Source organism: Oncorhynchus masou, chromosome 24 (assembly GCF_036934945.1).
Source record: "Oncorhynchus masou masou isolate Uvic2021 chromosome 24, UVic_Omas_1.1, whole genome shotgun sequence".
In the NCBI taxonomy this organism is placed as follows: domain Eukaryota; kingdom Metazoa; phylum Chordata; class Actinopteri; order Salmoniformes; family Salmonidae; genus Oncorhynchus; species Oncorhynchus masou.
Window position 1 is genome coordinate 92,245,684 of NC_088235.1, and position 16,418 is coordinate 92,262,101.

General features: G+C 41.8%; 1 protein-coding gene across 2 annotated transcripts; it reads right to left on the reverse strand.

Moving 5' to 3' along the window:
• Positions 1 to 4,835: 4,835 nt before the first annotated feature.
• Positions 4,836 to 15,245, reverse strand: LOC135511755 (GTP-binding protein REM 2-like). Of its 2 annotated transcripts, none has more exons than XM_064933228.1 (5): positions 15,099 to 15,245; positions 13,889 to 14,204; positions 13,630 to 13,703; positions 7,278 to 7,455; positions 4,836 to 5,552 (listed from the first exon to the last, which is right to left on the reverse strand). In XM_064933228.1, exons 2-5 carry the CDS (start codon positions 14,193 to 14,195, stop codon positions 5,260 to 5,262), a joined length of 852 nt encoding a protein of 283 aa, XP_064789300.1. In that variant the 5' UTR covers positions 14,196 to 14,204; positions 15,099 to 15,245; the 3' UTR covers positions 4,836 to 5,259. The 2 variants fall into 2 exon arrangements, with proteins under 2 accessions (XP_064789300.1, XP_064789299.1); XM_064933227.1 differs by lacking the exon at positions 15,099 to 15,245 and adding an exon at positions 14,931 to 15,025.
• Positions 15,246 to 16,418: the final 1,173 nt, after the last annotated feature.

The window sequence follows — 16,418 nt, forward strand, 5'->3', positions numbered from 1 at the left end:
CACCATACTCTACAGTTGGGATGAGGTTTTGATGTTGGTGTGCTGTGCCTTTTTTTCTCCAAACATAGTGTTGTGTTTCCAAACAACTCAACTTCAGTTTAATCTGTCCACAGAATATTTTGACAGTAGCGCTGTCGAACATCCAGATGCTCTTTTGCGAACTTCAGACGTGCAGCAATGTTTTTTTGGACAGCAGTGGCTTCTTCCGTGGTGTCCTCCCATGAACACCATTCTTGCTTAGTGTTTTACGTATCGTAGACTCATCAAAATAATTATTAGCATCTTCAAGAGATTTCTGTAAGTCTTTAGCTGACACTCTAGAATTCTTCTTAACCTCATTGAGCATTCTGCTCTGTGCTCTTGCAGTCATCTTTGCAGGACGGCCACTCCCAGGGAGAGTAGCAACAGTGTTGAACTTTCTCCATTTATAGACAATTTGTCTTACCGTGGACTGATGAATATCAAGGCTTTTAGAGATACCTTTAACTGTTATAGAAATCCATATGATTTATATGTTTATGAAGGTAAGATAATGACTAAATGATTTATACTTTTAAAGTAATGGTAAAATAATAACTAACAGTATTCCACCCTGTCACTGTATCATGGAGTGAAATGTGTTTGAATCATAAGACAAGAATTCTTGAATGTATGTGCATAGAAAAAGAGGAACTGTCAGCAACACAACCCAACCAAGCCGCACTGCTTCTTAACAGAGCGCGCATCCAACCCGGAAGCCAGCCGCACCAATGTGTCGGAGGAAACACTGTGCACCTGGCGACCTGGTTAGCGCGCACTGCGCCCAGCCCACCACAGGAGTCAATAGTGCGCGATGAGACAAGGCTATCCCTACCGGCCAAAACCGACGCTAGGCCAATTGTGCCTCGAACAAAGGACTTCCCGGTCGCGGCCAACCCAGAGTCTCTGGTGGTACAGCTAGTGATGCAGTGCCCTAGGCCACTGCGCCACCTGGCAGGCCCTCAAGTCAAAAATTCTTAATCCTAGTTCTTCTGAGGTCTCTTTTGTTCGAAGCATGGTTCACATCAGGCAATGCTTCTTGTGAATAGCAAACTCAAATTGTGTGAGCGTTTGTTATAGGCAAGGCAACTCCAACCAACATCTTCAATCTTGTCTCATTGATTGACTCCAAATAGCTTTTGAAGAAATCATTAGCCTAGGGGTTCACATACTTTTTCCAACCTACATTGTGAATCTTTAAATTATATATTCAATATAGACAAGAAAAAGACAATAATTTGTGTGTTATTAGTTTAAGCTGACTGCATTTGTCTATTGTTGCGACTTAGATGAAGATCAGATCAAATGTTATGAGCAATTTATGCAGAAATCAAGATAATTCCAAAGGGTTCACATACTTTTTCTTGCCACTGTAGAATGTTAATGCAGAGTACATTTTATTAAATGTATTTATAATAATCATTAGGGGTGCCAACAATTTTGACACCTATCTTTTTGAAATTAGTTTTTTTAAACTTGTTAAATCCAATGTATTTCTCTGAGTAATTGTTTTACTATAAAATAATTTAATTCCTCACAACAAATTGTATACAAAAGGCCTACAGCTCAGTATTTTTTGCTAAACTTTATCAAGGGAGGCAATAATTCCAGATGTGACTGTACAGTACATTCGGAAAGTACTCAGACCCCTTCACTTTTTCCACATTTTGTTACGTTACAGCCTTATTCAAAACGGATTAAATATAAAAAATCATCAATCTACACACAATACCCCATAATGACAAAGAAAAAACAGGATTGTAGAAGTTTTGCAAATGTATTAAAAATAAAAAACAGAAATACCTTATTTACATAAGTATTCAGACCCTTTGCTATGAGCCTTGAAATTGAGTTCCGGTGCATTCTGTTTCCATTGATCATCCTTGAGATGTTTCTACAACTCGATTGGAGTCCACCTGTGGTAGATTAATTTGATTGGACATGATTTGAAAAGTCTGACACCTGTCTGTGTAAGGTCCCACAGTTGACAGTGAATGTCAGAGCAAAAACCAAGCCATGAGGATTGTGTCGAGGCACAGATCTGGGGAAAGGTACCAAAACATTTCTGCAGCGTTGAAGGTCTCCAAGAACACTGTGGCCTCCATCATTCTTAAATGGAAGAAGTTTGGAATCACTAAGAATCTTCCTAGAACTGGCCGCCCGGGAAAACTGAGCAATTGGGGGAGAAGGGTGATGACCAACAGCCCGATGGTTTCTCTGACAGAGCTCCAGAATTCCTCTGTGGAGATTGGAGAACCTTCCAGAAGGACAACCATTTCTGCAGCACTCCACCAATAGGCCTTTATGGTAGAGTGGCCAGACGGAAGCCACTCCTCAGTAAAAGGCACATGATAGACCGCTTGGAGTTTGCCAGAAGGCACATAAAGGACTCTCAGACCATGAGAAACAAGATCCTCTGATCTAATTGAACTCTTTGGCCTGAATGCCAAGTGTCACACTTGGAGGAAACCTGGCACCATCCTACAGTGAAGCATGGTGGTGGCAGCATCATGCTGTGGGGATCTTTTTCAGTGACGGTGACTGGGAGACCAGTCAGGATCGAGGGAAAGATGAACGGAGCAAACTACAGAGAGATCCTTGATGAAAATCTGCTCCAGAGTGCTCAGGACCTCAGACTGGGGTGAAGGTTCACCTTCCAAAATCATAACAACTATAAGCACACAGCCAAGACAACATAGAAGCCATGGATTACAAGCAACATCTGCACTGTGCTAAAGGGTAGAGCTGCCGCTTTCAAGGAGCGGGACGCTAACCCGGACCTGTATAAGAAATCCCGCAATGCCCTCAGACGAACCACCAAACCAGCAAAATATCAATTCAGGACTAAGATTTAATTGTACTATACCGGCTCCGACACTCGTAGGATGTGGCAGGGCTTGCAAACTAGACTAGAAAGAGAAGCACAGCCGTGATCTACCCAGTGACACGAGTCAACCAGACGAGCTAAATTACTTCTATGCCTGTTTCGAGGCAATCAACACTGAAGCATGCATGAGAGTATCAGCTGTGCTGGACGACTGTGTGATCACACTCTCCGTAGCCAATGTGACTAAGACCTTTAAACAGGTCAACATTCACAAGGCCGCAGGCCAGACAGATTACCAGGACGTGTACTCCGATTATGCGCTGACCAACTGGCAAGTGACTTTACTGACATTTTCAAACTGTCTCTGACTGAGTATGGAATACCAACATGTTTCAAGCAGACCACCATAGTGCCTGTGCCCAAGAACACTAAGGTAATCTGCCTAAGTGACTACCGACCTGTAGCGCTCATGTCTGTAGCCATGAAGTGCTTTGAAAGGCTGGTCATGGCTCACATCAACACCATTATCCCAGAAACCCTAGACCCACTCCAATTTGCATTCCGCCACAACAGATCCACGGATGATGCAATAGAAACCCTAGACCCACTCCAATTTGCATTCCGCCCCAACAGATCCATGGATGATGCAATCTCTATTGCACTCCACACGGTCTTTTCCCACTTGGACAAAAGGAACACCTACATGAGAATGCTATTCATTGACTACAGCTCAGCCGACGATGCAGGCGGCTGCCGACTGACTGATCTACAAATCACCTTGCATCAACTACTCATTATTTGTCGATCCGTCAGTGAGTCACAATTTACCCATGATGTATTACAGTTTTGATGCTCTCAAACACAACCATTAAGTGTGACACCCCATTCCCTCACTTTTTTTCTGATCGGGGAGAGGACACTTTGGACTACTTATTGTCCATTTTTTTCAGTGGTAAACGGCAGATTAAGGTTAGGTAAAGTGTTAAGGTTAGCTGAAATGCTAAAAAGTAATTTGTTAATTTGACAAAAGCTGGATCACCATCGTTATCCACCATCTTTGCTTCTGTTTGCCCTGAAAATCGTATGTGGGAACTCCGCTCAGGCATTTATTTTACACCTGCATCGTCTTGAGTAGAAAAGGTATTCTAAGACAAAACAGTATGCTGGTTCAGTGTGCTATCTGACCACAGGGGGGAGCCTGTTGCCTGTTTCAGGTATCCAGTATCTAGTATCCACCCCCATTGCTCCCAGCCAGGGGTTTGGAGCCAAGGGAATGAGTCACAAAGAAAATATGATTTCATGCCACCATTTAAAGGTGGTGATTTTTCCAACTCTGTTTCTTCCTGATTACAGAGTGCTATCCCATTCTCTTTGATTAAGTCCATGACAATGATATGAAGACCCATGATGATATACTCTGTTTCTATGCTTGATCTTCAATAGTGTGGGTGTGAGTGGGATTGAATGGAGAGTGGAACTAAGGGTAGTACAGTGGTGCTGTGTGATACTGATATCTGACAAAGTGCCATCTGGCACTCCTCCTCCCCAAAATAAACACATTCTGAAATGTAATTAATTCTCCTTAATGTGTACCCTAATTTTATAAGGGAAATATTGAACACAAAATTCATATGGCACAAAGATTCTCCTTGTCTCCTTGACAACAGTAACCTGGCAATGATCACTCTACATACAATAAATCCTGGCTCCATTCTCCATTGCCTCAATCCTTCTATCTTATGCCTTTTCTAAGTTGAGTCTTTCTCTGGCCCTTTCTCTACCCCCTCTCTGTATCCCCATGGATACAAGATTGTCTGGATACTAAAAAAAGCAAGTGAATCGTCAAAATCTGAATCACTGTGAAAACCATGTTATATCAGGGCTGCTACTGTGATTGCTCTCTTGCACTTGCAAAAAGCATGCAATTAAGTTTCTGGGCTTTGAAGTATCACAACACACAGAGATACATAACCAGATAAAAAAAAGTCACTTTCCTTTCTCATGACTTCTCAGAGTATTTTATTTGTCCCTCAATGAAATCACATGGGAATGGAGATGGAGAATCAGTCAAACTACTGCAGTATGATGCTTAGGGTTGTATTTACAGGGGTTCAACAGCTAATTCTCTATTCTCTATGGTTCTCTACTACAACATTTCTACATGAATCAACCCAGATACGTCCATCACTCCTTTAATGCCATTCTCTCTTCCTGGTCTTCTCTGATTCATCCATGTGTCATCCCCATTACTGTATCCTCCTCTCATCACTCACTTTTCTCTTCACCATAATTTACCTCTTTGAACCCCTCTCTCTATTTTGCAATTGCTTACATTCTATTTCCCTCTTGCTCGCTCTCTAGCCACCCCTCTCTCTCTCTATACATCCCTCATTCTATCCTTCCCTCATCCCTGATCACAGGGCTCCCAGGTCATGGCAGGAGCGGGACTTCTGTCTGAAGAACTTGCCCCCGTCTCGTTCCCTCTCGCGGGGGTAGCGTGGGACCAGGCTAGTGAGGAAACGCTTGGCCCGGTGGGTGATGCTCTCCAGGCCGCCAGCCATGTCGTGCCCATAGGCCCCTGGGGGCACCGGACTGAGGCCTCTGGCTAACCTCACAGCAGACTCCAGGAGCTCCACTGTGCGGTGGTCCAGAGAGGTTGACATTTCCACATACAGACAGTCAAACAGAGTAGCACTGGTGAAGGCCTCTGAGAGAGAGAGAGAGAGAGCACAGTTGTCAGTGGTAAACGCATTACCCATTTAGGAAGAGGGCATTGCGGATGAGATTGGGTACACGGTGATGTGCTGTTGTCACAGGTTCATCCATATTAGTTACATGTTGAAGCACCTCTTATTCTCTTATTGTGCTGTGACTCAGCCCAGCTCCCCTCTGGTTGACCTCAGGAACACTACAATATAAACATCCCTGCCTCTCTGGATTTTTTTTGTCATTACAGACTACTATCCCTAGGACAAACACATAATTGAATGCATTTATTCAAAAGATGGAAAAAGCACATATTAAAGAGTGCAAGAGTGCAACACAGAAATCACGGGGAATGAGAAGCCAGATGATGAAAGATGATGAGAAGCAATTGCCCAAATTTGTCTTAATTAAAATCTTATTTGTTAGAGAGATAAAATTATCCCTGACAGCAGAGGAAGAGAGAACCAGTATAGTTCATGTTTTTTCTTCTGTGCACGCTCGTTCAACTATATTATAAAGCGAGAAGGAAGTGAGTTTCCACCCAGTTCCTGTAAAAGTAATTATGCAGAAAGCCTTGCTCTGCTCTCTGCCTCATAATAAGTCAAAGGCCACACGGATCTGAGGTTACACAACACTCATAACATGATCCCAAAAACAGCCAGGCATGAGGAGCTGCAGTCTGGAGCTACACACATCACATAGACAGGTGGGGGTGAAAGAGAGTTTTGTGTTCATGTGTGTTATAGGTTGTGGTGACCATACAGCCAAGCTCAGGTGCGTCTTCTTAACACACCACACAGCCATATCCTCAGTTGATATGTACATCTAGATGAATATATTAATGCATATTTTTATTTATTTTTGATTTTATATCACCTTTATTTAACCAGGTAGGCCAGTTGAGAACAAGTTCTCATTTACAACTGCGACCTGGCCAAGATAAAGCAAAGCAGTGCGACAAAAACAACACAGAGTTACACATGGGATAAACAAACATACAGTCAATAACACAATAGAAAAATCTGTATACAGTGTGTGCAGGAGGTAAGGAAATAAATAGGCCAATAGTGACGAAGTAATTACAACTTACACTGGAGTGATATATGTGCAGCGATCAGTAAGCTGCTCTGACAGCTGACGCTTAAAGTTAGTGAAGGAGATATAAGTCTCCAGCTTTAGTGATTTTTGCAATTCATTCCAGTCACTGGCAGCAGAGAACTGGAAGGAAAGGCATCCAAAGGAGGTGTTGGCTTTGGGGATGACCAGTGAAATATACCTGCTGGAGCGTGTGCTACGGGTGGGTGTTGCTATGGTGACCAGTGAGCTGAGATAAGGCGGAGCTTTACCAAGCAAATATTTATAGATGAACTGGATCCAGTGGGTATGTTCTTAGTATCTCATGCAAAGTTCTCAGCACGCACAGTCCCTTCCTCCCATACTCCCATACTGCACTGCAGCTGAAATGCTGTGCCACTTTCTGTCTATATTCCTACATTTCTCCCTTCACCGCAAGTACCCTGCAGAGATACAGCATAAAACTCAACCTGTCGACACACTGGGTGGAGATGGCAAGCAGAGACAAGGCAATGAGTGGAGAGTATCTATAGGAATAGATCATCTGTAGGGAAAGGTATACACTATGGAATACTGCAAGTTAAGGTTGCAGCGACAAAGGGCGACCACTCTACCACTGTGCTGTAACAAAGAGAGGGCCAATCTGCCTCACCTTGAGCGCTGACCTCGCGCGAACGGACCAGGTCACTCTTGTTGCCCACGAGGATGATGGGAGTTTGTGGCTGCGTCTCCCTGAGGAGGAGACGAAGTTGGGCGGTGCGGTGGAAACTACGCCTGTCCGTGACAGAGAACACCAGGACACACACTTCACACTGCAGAGCAGACAGGTCCTGAGAGAGAGAGGGAGGAAGAGAGATCACCACAACCATACCGCTTTACCTTCCATTTAGTCGTAGGAATTTTATGAGAATAAACTTCTGTTTATATGTAATTATATGTCATTTATACCTGGCTCTAACATGGGTTCTGTGTCCTGATCTTGTCCACATTCTGATTATGCCCACATTTTCAGAAATGTGTATACTCATGGTATTAAAACGTGCCTCATATCCATCCACTGTGTCTGCATTGTGACCAGATTTCCTGGTCCTTCCCTTTAAGAAAATTATTTCACTGCTATATTTTCCAAACAATCTTTCATTATTTATTTTAAGACATATTGATGGCATATGTGAAGGGTGCCGCCTGTCAATGATTTTAGAGGGTGGGATAATGATGATTTAAATGTTTTCACTGTCCAGATCGGTCTACACTTGTACATCCAGACACAATGCGTCTGACTACCTCAAGAGGTGGTCAAGAAGATCTGATCACAATCAGATCACAGTGCCTGTTTAATTGTCTACACCTATCAAAAAATGTGAGCACAATCAGAATGTGGACAAGTTCATGCCAAAGGACGCATGTTCAAACCAGGTAGAAACTCGGGCTGGGAATTGCCAGGGACCTCATGATACAAAATTATCACGATACTTAGGTGCCGATACTATACGTATTGATGTTCTCAAGATTCTATAAGTATTGCGATTCGATACTGTAACGGCTGTTGGAAGGAGAGGACCAAGGTGCAGCGTGGTACGTGTTCATACTTTTATTTAAACTGAACACTGAATTAACAAAAATAACAAAGAGAACGAACGAAACGGAAACAGTTCTGTCTGGTGCAGACACAAAAACAGAAAACAACTACCCACAAAAACCCAGTGGGAAAAAGCTACCTAAGTATGGTTCTCAATCAGAGACAATGATAGACATCTACCTCTGATTGAGAACCACACCGGCCAAACAACAAAGAAATACAAAACATAAAACATTAACATAGAATGCCCACCCTAGTCACACCCTGGCCTAACCAAAATAGATAATAAAAGCCTCTCTATGGCCAGGGCGTGACAGATACTGTGATTTTATTCTGATTCGATGTTCCAGACATATTGCTCACCATATGTCCGCTGCAGAGGGACATATTTAAAAAGAAGATGAGAACAACTCATCTTGATATTTAGTGCAGGTACAGCCAACTAGCGCAAAAATAATATTGAGATATTGTCAAAACAATATATCGTCATAAAGAATATCCCGATATGTAAATAGCTCGACCCCCCCCATTACAATGGGTTTACATGAGTCACCAAGTGAAGAGGTAGAGGGAGGCAGCTCTTCCCTCCCTAAACATCTTTCTTTATGTGGTTTGTGTCAACATTTTCCCACTGCTGTGCTGAGAGCCTTATAAATGACAGTCAGTAAGAACATGTAATTATAACTCTGGCATGATGAGTGCTCTATGACAGACAGAGTCATATCAAAGAGTGTGTGTACTTGTGTTTTTTCAACATTTCAAACAAACGATTGTTCTGGTGGTATGCAGTGAAAGCCTGCTGCCTGCAGCAGTCAAGAGTGAAAGTGAAGCCCTGTGCTCTTTCATTCTATGATTCCCTGCTGCCTAGAGACAAATTACCATACCACACCAACTGGGAACCACGTCAATTACTGATGACACACACAGAGAATACAATGAGACACACACACAAACACACACACTGGATACCCTTTGAGTGAATCCTTCATAAGTCACTGAAAACGCTTCAGGGACACTGTGAGCAAAGCTACATTTGATTTCTAAAATCGGAATTTAAGATTTCACTCGAGACTGCATCAAAAGGTTAACTCAAACTCTTCTGAACAGATGAGACAGAGCAGCATCACCAAGATCAGTATCTCCTAAAAGACAACCAAAGAACGTCAGTGATCCACTTACAGATGTAGGATCTTACTGTTTTTTTCAATCACTGCACATTGTATATTTCCAAAGTTCTTAAGTACAAAACTCTAAACGGATAGCACTTGTAATCCCCCTATTTTATAGGACCTTAGACTGTGCATTCATTGGGGTTTCACACATCTTTCACCCCTGAGTCATTCATGGAAAATCTAAGTTTTCTGTGAAATACCATGAGAACATTTTGCTTAGTCGCCAATACTGTACATCAGATAATGATAGGCTCCATTTAGTCATTTTAACTACCATTTAATCCAATAGCAAGAAATAATATTAGCGGGTAAATATAATTTTCCATATAGTATTTGACTAGAACTTGACATGCACAATTATTTTATCATTTGTATCCAATGGCATGTTGTGAGAATGTTGAGAAATATGTCAGTCTTACAGTTTCATTAACCTTATACAGTACATACAGTACCTACTCATTCACTATTATTATTCTACAAAGTAGAATATAGTACAAATAAAGAAAAACCCTGGAATGAGTAGGTGTGTCCAAAATTTTGACTGGTACTGTACATAGGGCAAATCATCAGAAATAGGGTATTGCACATCAGTTCACTACTGTAAAAATGTAGCACAGTGTTGTATGCCATTTCTACCCCATGCATCATTTTAGATCACCTTTTCTACGTGACTTGTAAACTGATACAGTATCGCCTGTCTCTGTGTTTGAAATTCATTAGCTTACAGTGCATCAATGAAATTCATATCAATGAAAGTCAGATAATGATTTGAATGTTGTTATATACAAGTTACAACCCAGGTATTTCAGCAGTGCATTGTATACTGCACTATAATTCCAAATGGTAGCACATAGAGTGACTCTTTCCACTTTGTCCTATTGACGCAGAGTGGCTGATGGAGAATGATTATGTAGTATTTACAGCCACATCCATACATAAATTGATGTAAAATGTATAAGCTAAAATATAGAAATTGACAGTGTTCAGCAGTTAGCAAACTATATATGTTAACTAGGCACTACATGGTTCAGTAGTTAACAGTTTTGAGCAGTTTAATTAAGTGATAGATAATTGTATTGTTAAAAAATGCAGGAAAATCATATAAAAAGTAAAGTGAATATTGAAAAGCAGATACTTAGATTGAAAATGCATCCGAATTGAAGAGGGATTTGGTGCAGTGAACAAGTAACTGTGAATTATTTGTTGTACTCTGTAAATTGAAAGGTGCTTAAAGTTTTGAAACATGAGCCATTTTGATGATCTGTTTTGATGTTCATGCTTAGAGTTATGAAAATGTACCACATACAGTGGGGCAAAAAAGTATTTAGTCAGCCACCAATTGTGCAAGTTCTCCCACTTAAAAAGATGAGAGAGGCCTGTAATTTTCATCATAGGTACACTTCAACTATGACAGACAAAATTAGAAAAAGAAATCCAGAAAATCACATTGTAGGATTTTTAATGAATTTATTTGCAAATTATGGTGGAAAATAAGTATTTGGTCAATAACAACAGTTTATCTCAATACTTTGTTATATACCCTTTGTTGGCAATGACAGAGGTCAAACGTTTTCTGTAAGTCTTCACAAGGTTTTCACACACTGTTGCTGGTATTTTGGCCCATTCCTCCATGCAGATCTCCTCCAGAGCAGTGATGTTTTGGGGCTGTTGCTGGGCAACACGGACTTTCAACTCCCTCCAAAGATTTTCTATGGGGTTTGGATCTGGAGACTGGCTTGGCCACACAGGACATTGAAATGCTTCTTACGAAGCCACTCCTTCGTTGCCCGGGCGGTGTGTTTGGGATCAATGTCATGCTGAAAGACCCAGCCACGTTTCATCTTCAATGCCCTTGCTGATGGAAGGAGGTTTTCACTCAAAATCTCACGATACATGGCCCCATTCATTCTTTCCTTTACACGGATCAGTCGTCCTGGTCCCTTTGCAGAAAAACAGCCCCAAAGCATGATGTTTCCACCCCCATGCTTCACAGTAGGTATGGTGTTCTTTGGATGCAACTCAGCATTCTTTGTCCTCCAAACACGACGAGTTGAGTTTTTACCAAAAAGTTATATTTTGTTTTCATCTGACCATATGACATTCTCCCAATCTTCTTCTGGATCATCCAAATGCTCTCTAGCAAACTTCAGACGGGCCTGGACATGTACTGGCTTAAGCAGGGGGACACTTCTGTCACTGCAGGATTTGAGTCCCTGGCGGCGTAGTGTGTTACTGATGGTAGGCTTTATTACTTTGGTCACAGCTCTCTGCAGGTCATTCACTAGGTCCCTCACCGTTCTTGTGATCATTTTGACCCCACGGGGTGAGATCTTGCGTGGAGCCCCAGATCGAGGGAGATTATCAGTGGTCTTGTATGTCTTCCATTTCCTAATAATTGCTCCCACTGTTGATTTCTTCAAACCAAGCTGCTTACCTATTGCAGATTCAGTCTTCCCAGCCTGGTGCAGGTCTACAATTTTGTTTCTGGTGTCCTTTGACAGCTCTTTGGTCTTGGCCATAGTGGAGTTTGGAGTGTGACTGTTTGAGGTTGTGGACAGGTGTCTTTTACACTGATAACAAGTTCAAACAGGTGCCTTTAATACAGGTAGCGAGTGGAGGACAGAGGAGCCTCTTAAAGAAGAAGTTACAGGTCTGTGAGAGCCAGAAATCTTGCTTGTTTGTAGGTGACCAAATACTTATTTTCCACCATAATTTGCAAATAAATTCATTAAAAATCCTACAATGTGATTTTCTGTTGTTTTTTTCTCATTTTGTCTGTCATAGTTGAAGTGTACCTATGATGAAAATTGCAGGCCTCTCTCATCTTTTTAAATGGGAGAACTTGCACAATTGGTGGCTGACTAAATACTTTTTTGCCCCACTGTACTTGTGAAAATTGCACCAAAGTGATAAAAAAAGACTGTAATTTGATCACCCTGTTATTGCAGGAATTCTGAACTTGTAGTGTAATCAAGGTTGAAAAAGGCTTCCAAAGTGTGTAATCATTTGCCATAACAAAAATGTATCAACCCCTTCAAAAATGTCCATTAATTATAATCCACACAATAATTCACATTTTGCTGATTAAGGTAAAAAAAAGGAAAGATACAACTTCACAAACTCTTGTGATTCCAGACTGGAGACCTCCTACAGAGAGATAATTTTGCAATACCCAACCTCCAGCTGAGTCAGAAAAAGCAGAAGGAAAAAATGTCCCCTGTATGTCTGCTCAGTTCCCTCCCTCACCAGTGGTGGAAAAAGTACCCAATTGTCATACTTGAGTCAAAGTAAAGATACCTTAACAGGAAATTAATCAAGTAAAAGTGAAAGTCACTCAGTAAAATATTACTTGAGTAAAAGTCTAAAAGTATTTGGTTTTAAATATACATAAGTATCAAAAGTAAATGTCATTGCAAAAATGTACTTAAGTATCAAAAGTAAAAGTAAAGTATAAATCATTTAAAATTCCTTATATTAAGCAAACCAGATGGCACAATTGTTTGTGTTTTTTTTTAGATTTATGGATAGCCATAGGCATATCCAACACTCAGACATCATTCAGAAACAAAGCATTTGTGTTAAGTGAGTCAGCCGGATCAGAAGCAGTAGAGATTACCGGGGATGTACTCTTGATAAGTGTCTGAATTTGACAATTTCTTACCTGCTAAGCATTCAAAATGTAACGAGTACTTTTGGGTGTCTGGGAAAATGTAAGGAGTAAAAAGTACATAATTTTCTTTTGGAATGTAGTGAAGTAAAGGTAAACATTTTCAAAAATATAAATAGTAAAGTAAAGTACAGATACCCCAAAAAAACTACTTAAGTAGTACTTTAAAGTATTTTTACTTAAATACTTTACATCACTGTCCCTCACACATCTATGAACACATGTGTTGAAGCACGCTCAGGAGAAACAGAGGTAATCCTGTGGAAAATAACCTGATAATAGGCTTCCTTTCCAGCCAATCACAGACTCCCACAGGGAGTACAAGCATTTCGCTACACTCGCATTAACATCTGCTAACCATGTGTATGTGACAAATAAAATTTGATTTGATTTGGGAATGTCATATTTCCACTGCTTGATCAAAGACAAGGAGATCGGGCAACACTTTATGACTAAACATGAGAAAAACTACACCAAAACCCCCACATTAAAAGTTAACCCATGAGATAAGACAGGTGAGGAGGGTAAAGGAGTAGAAAGAGAAGGCTGGGGTAGAGTGGGGCCACAGAGATGTAGTTTGGCTCACCTGCCTCCAGTTGTCGTAGATAAGGATGGTGCAGTCCTCGTCGTCCACGGTAACAGTACGTACATAGCCCTCACCTGAGGGAGAGACATAGCAGGCAAGATTCAGGTGGGAGATGAGGGGAAGAAGGCTTTTAGCTTATGTTCATTTACAAGACATACACATTGCTGGGATGTTATGCATTGCACACGCTCTACCTGTTAGTATCATAGGCCTATTTTTGTTGAAACACTGTCCAACATCCAAACACCAATCAAAGTACCTTCAGAATCCACAGAAGCAGTTCTATCTGAATCGCCAGCCAAGGCAATAGCAAGGCTTGACTTGCCCACCCCATTTTGCCCCAGCAGGGCAATTCGAAAGGGCCCTTCAGAGGGGGGTCTCCCCTCTGCCGCTGAGGCGATGGTCTCATCCTTCGCCGGGCTGAAACTGATTGGAGGAGGAGAAGGTCCAGCCAACCCTGATGTCCAATCACAATCATCATGGACTGCTTCCTCTCGTCTGAGCTGGTGTTTGATTGGCACAGGGGTACTTCCTCTGCGTAAAGGTGGGACACTGGACAGAGTCATACTGTCACACTAAAAGAGAGACAAATAAATAAATATACACATTACATTCACATACAACATGGACCAACAAGATTATGACTTTGTGTCCACATTTACGTCAACATTCCACACTCTGTAGCAGTTTTCCACACAGACAGAAATGGTAAATTGTCTAGAAAGCAGGGAAGGTGTTGTGGCGTCCGTGTGCATGCCTGTGCTTCCCAATGAACTACCTTAACCTCATCTGTCTCCAGGAAGACTTGACACCAATTGGACTGTAATATTGAGTGGGCTAGTCACTCTCTACCTGACATGTTATCACTTTCAGTGTGATCCTGAAATAGAATGCTCTTACATTACTGTATCCCGCTTTGTATCTATGACCCCCATTAACACCTGCACTGTCCCTGCCTGTCTCCCCCTCTATCTCGCCATCTCCCTTTGTATTTTAATCTCTCTATATCTGTCTGTCTCTCGCTTCACAGACACAAACACATTAAGAGATGCAGAGAACCACTCAAGAACTAAATGGTATGCCCATGACAAATTTGATGCTAGTGAAATCTAAAGCTAAAAAATAAATAAATAATCAAAACCCTTCTATTATGTCACCAGCACCTCCCACGTTTTGTCACTCACAGATGACAGATGTCTTGTGAGGCAACCGTTAGGCAAACTATGACATATTTGCATCGATATAAACAGTTAAAAAACTACGTGCTGCCCGGCACATTGTGTTTAAACATCCCCGCCTACCTTTGCCAGTGTTTCCTCGATATTGATAATGTCTATGAGCGCATCTGTCTGCATCTGCAATGTGAAATACACCCGTCAGAAATCGACTACCTACTCCCGAGCGTTTTCCCGCCCTCCCACTCCTTTCACTCCCGCGCGCTCTACCTCAAAGCCACAGGATGATCTCACCTGGCACAAGACTCGCAGCACCAACAAAGTAAAAACGGTTCTCTCTCTCTCTCTTTTCCACTTTCTCTCTCTCTCTCTCTATTTCATGCGCGCTCAGAAACAAACATCACACGCACAGACTCAGAGGCTTCACAGACAACACACTTCTCTCCCCCACAGTGTGCTTTCGTACAGTAAATTAGGTCCTCCTGCAGTGTTTCTTCTGCATTATGACTCACTTACATGACGTGTAAATAAATGATCGTTGCCAGCTTTTTATTTTCTTAGACAAAATTGATTTAGGCTATTGGATGTAAAGCTGCGTTGACTGGATTTTTCCCTGAAGAGAAAATGTCACGTGGAGTCCATCTCTCTAAAATGTTTGAATGCAGGAGCTACATGGGTCAGATAAAGCATAAATCATCATCTGTTGATAAGATGCTCATTTCACTCCACTAATTTATATTTTGGATGCTGCAGATACTTGGAATAATAGGTGTACATTTCGGCACTAGGGCGCAGCAGAGTACAGTTTTGTATTCCAGCACCTCTACCATGTATTGCCCTTTTGAGTGTGTGTTTGTGTGTGTCTGCGCGCGTATATACATGTTTGTGTCTTTGGGCATTCAAAGTACTGTACATGTGTTCATACACGTTTCTGCGGTCACTTTATCCCTTGGGCAGTAACCTCTAACATACTCTCTCGCTCGCTCTCTCCCTCTTTTTCTCTCACTCTCTGTCTGCCTCTCTCCTATTAGGCCTTCTTAGGTTATCTAAATCTTAGCACTGGGTTTCCTGTTGTTGGTGTTTCTTGTCTCTCTCTATCACACTCTCTGTAAACACTATTTTACACTGGGGGGGAAAAGGGAGCAATTTTTCATCTCTGATATTTGGAAGCTGAGATTGTATGAATGTGAATTTCTTTAAGCATCTCTGTAAAGTTTGTGTATTTCAACATATGTCAAGTTGTAAGTGAATGTAAGTGTGAGTGGCTGTGTGTAGCAGCGCGAGTAGGGTGAGTGTTCATGTTACTCTGTGTACGTCCTCTGCACACAATGCTACAATGGACTCCGGCAGTGAGCAGTCAGGGCGCTATTATAGCCCTAATCCTGTCCCTATTATACAGGCCAGAGAGAGCGAGAGCCACAGAGAGGGAGGCAGGGCCGAGGGTGAGGTCATCCCAAACAGAGCTCTGCCGGGGTCACTGCCTCTCTATAGAGGGACACAGAATGACAGAGAGATGGAGGGAGAGAAAAATGGAAGAGGGGATGAGGTAAATAGAACAGGTCTACAGGAGATTGGAAAAGTGGGAGGGACAGAGAAGGGATAGAGAGAGATTAC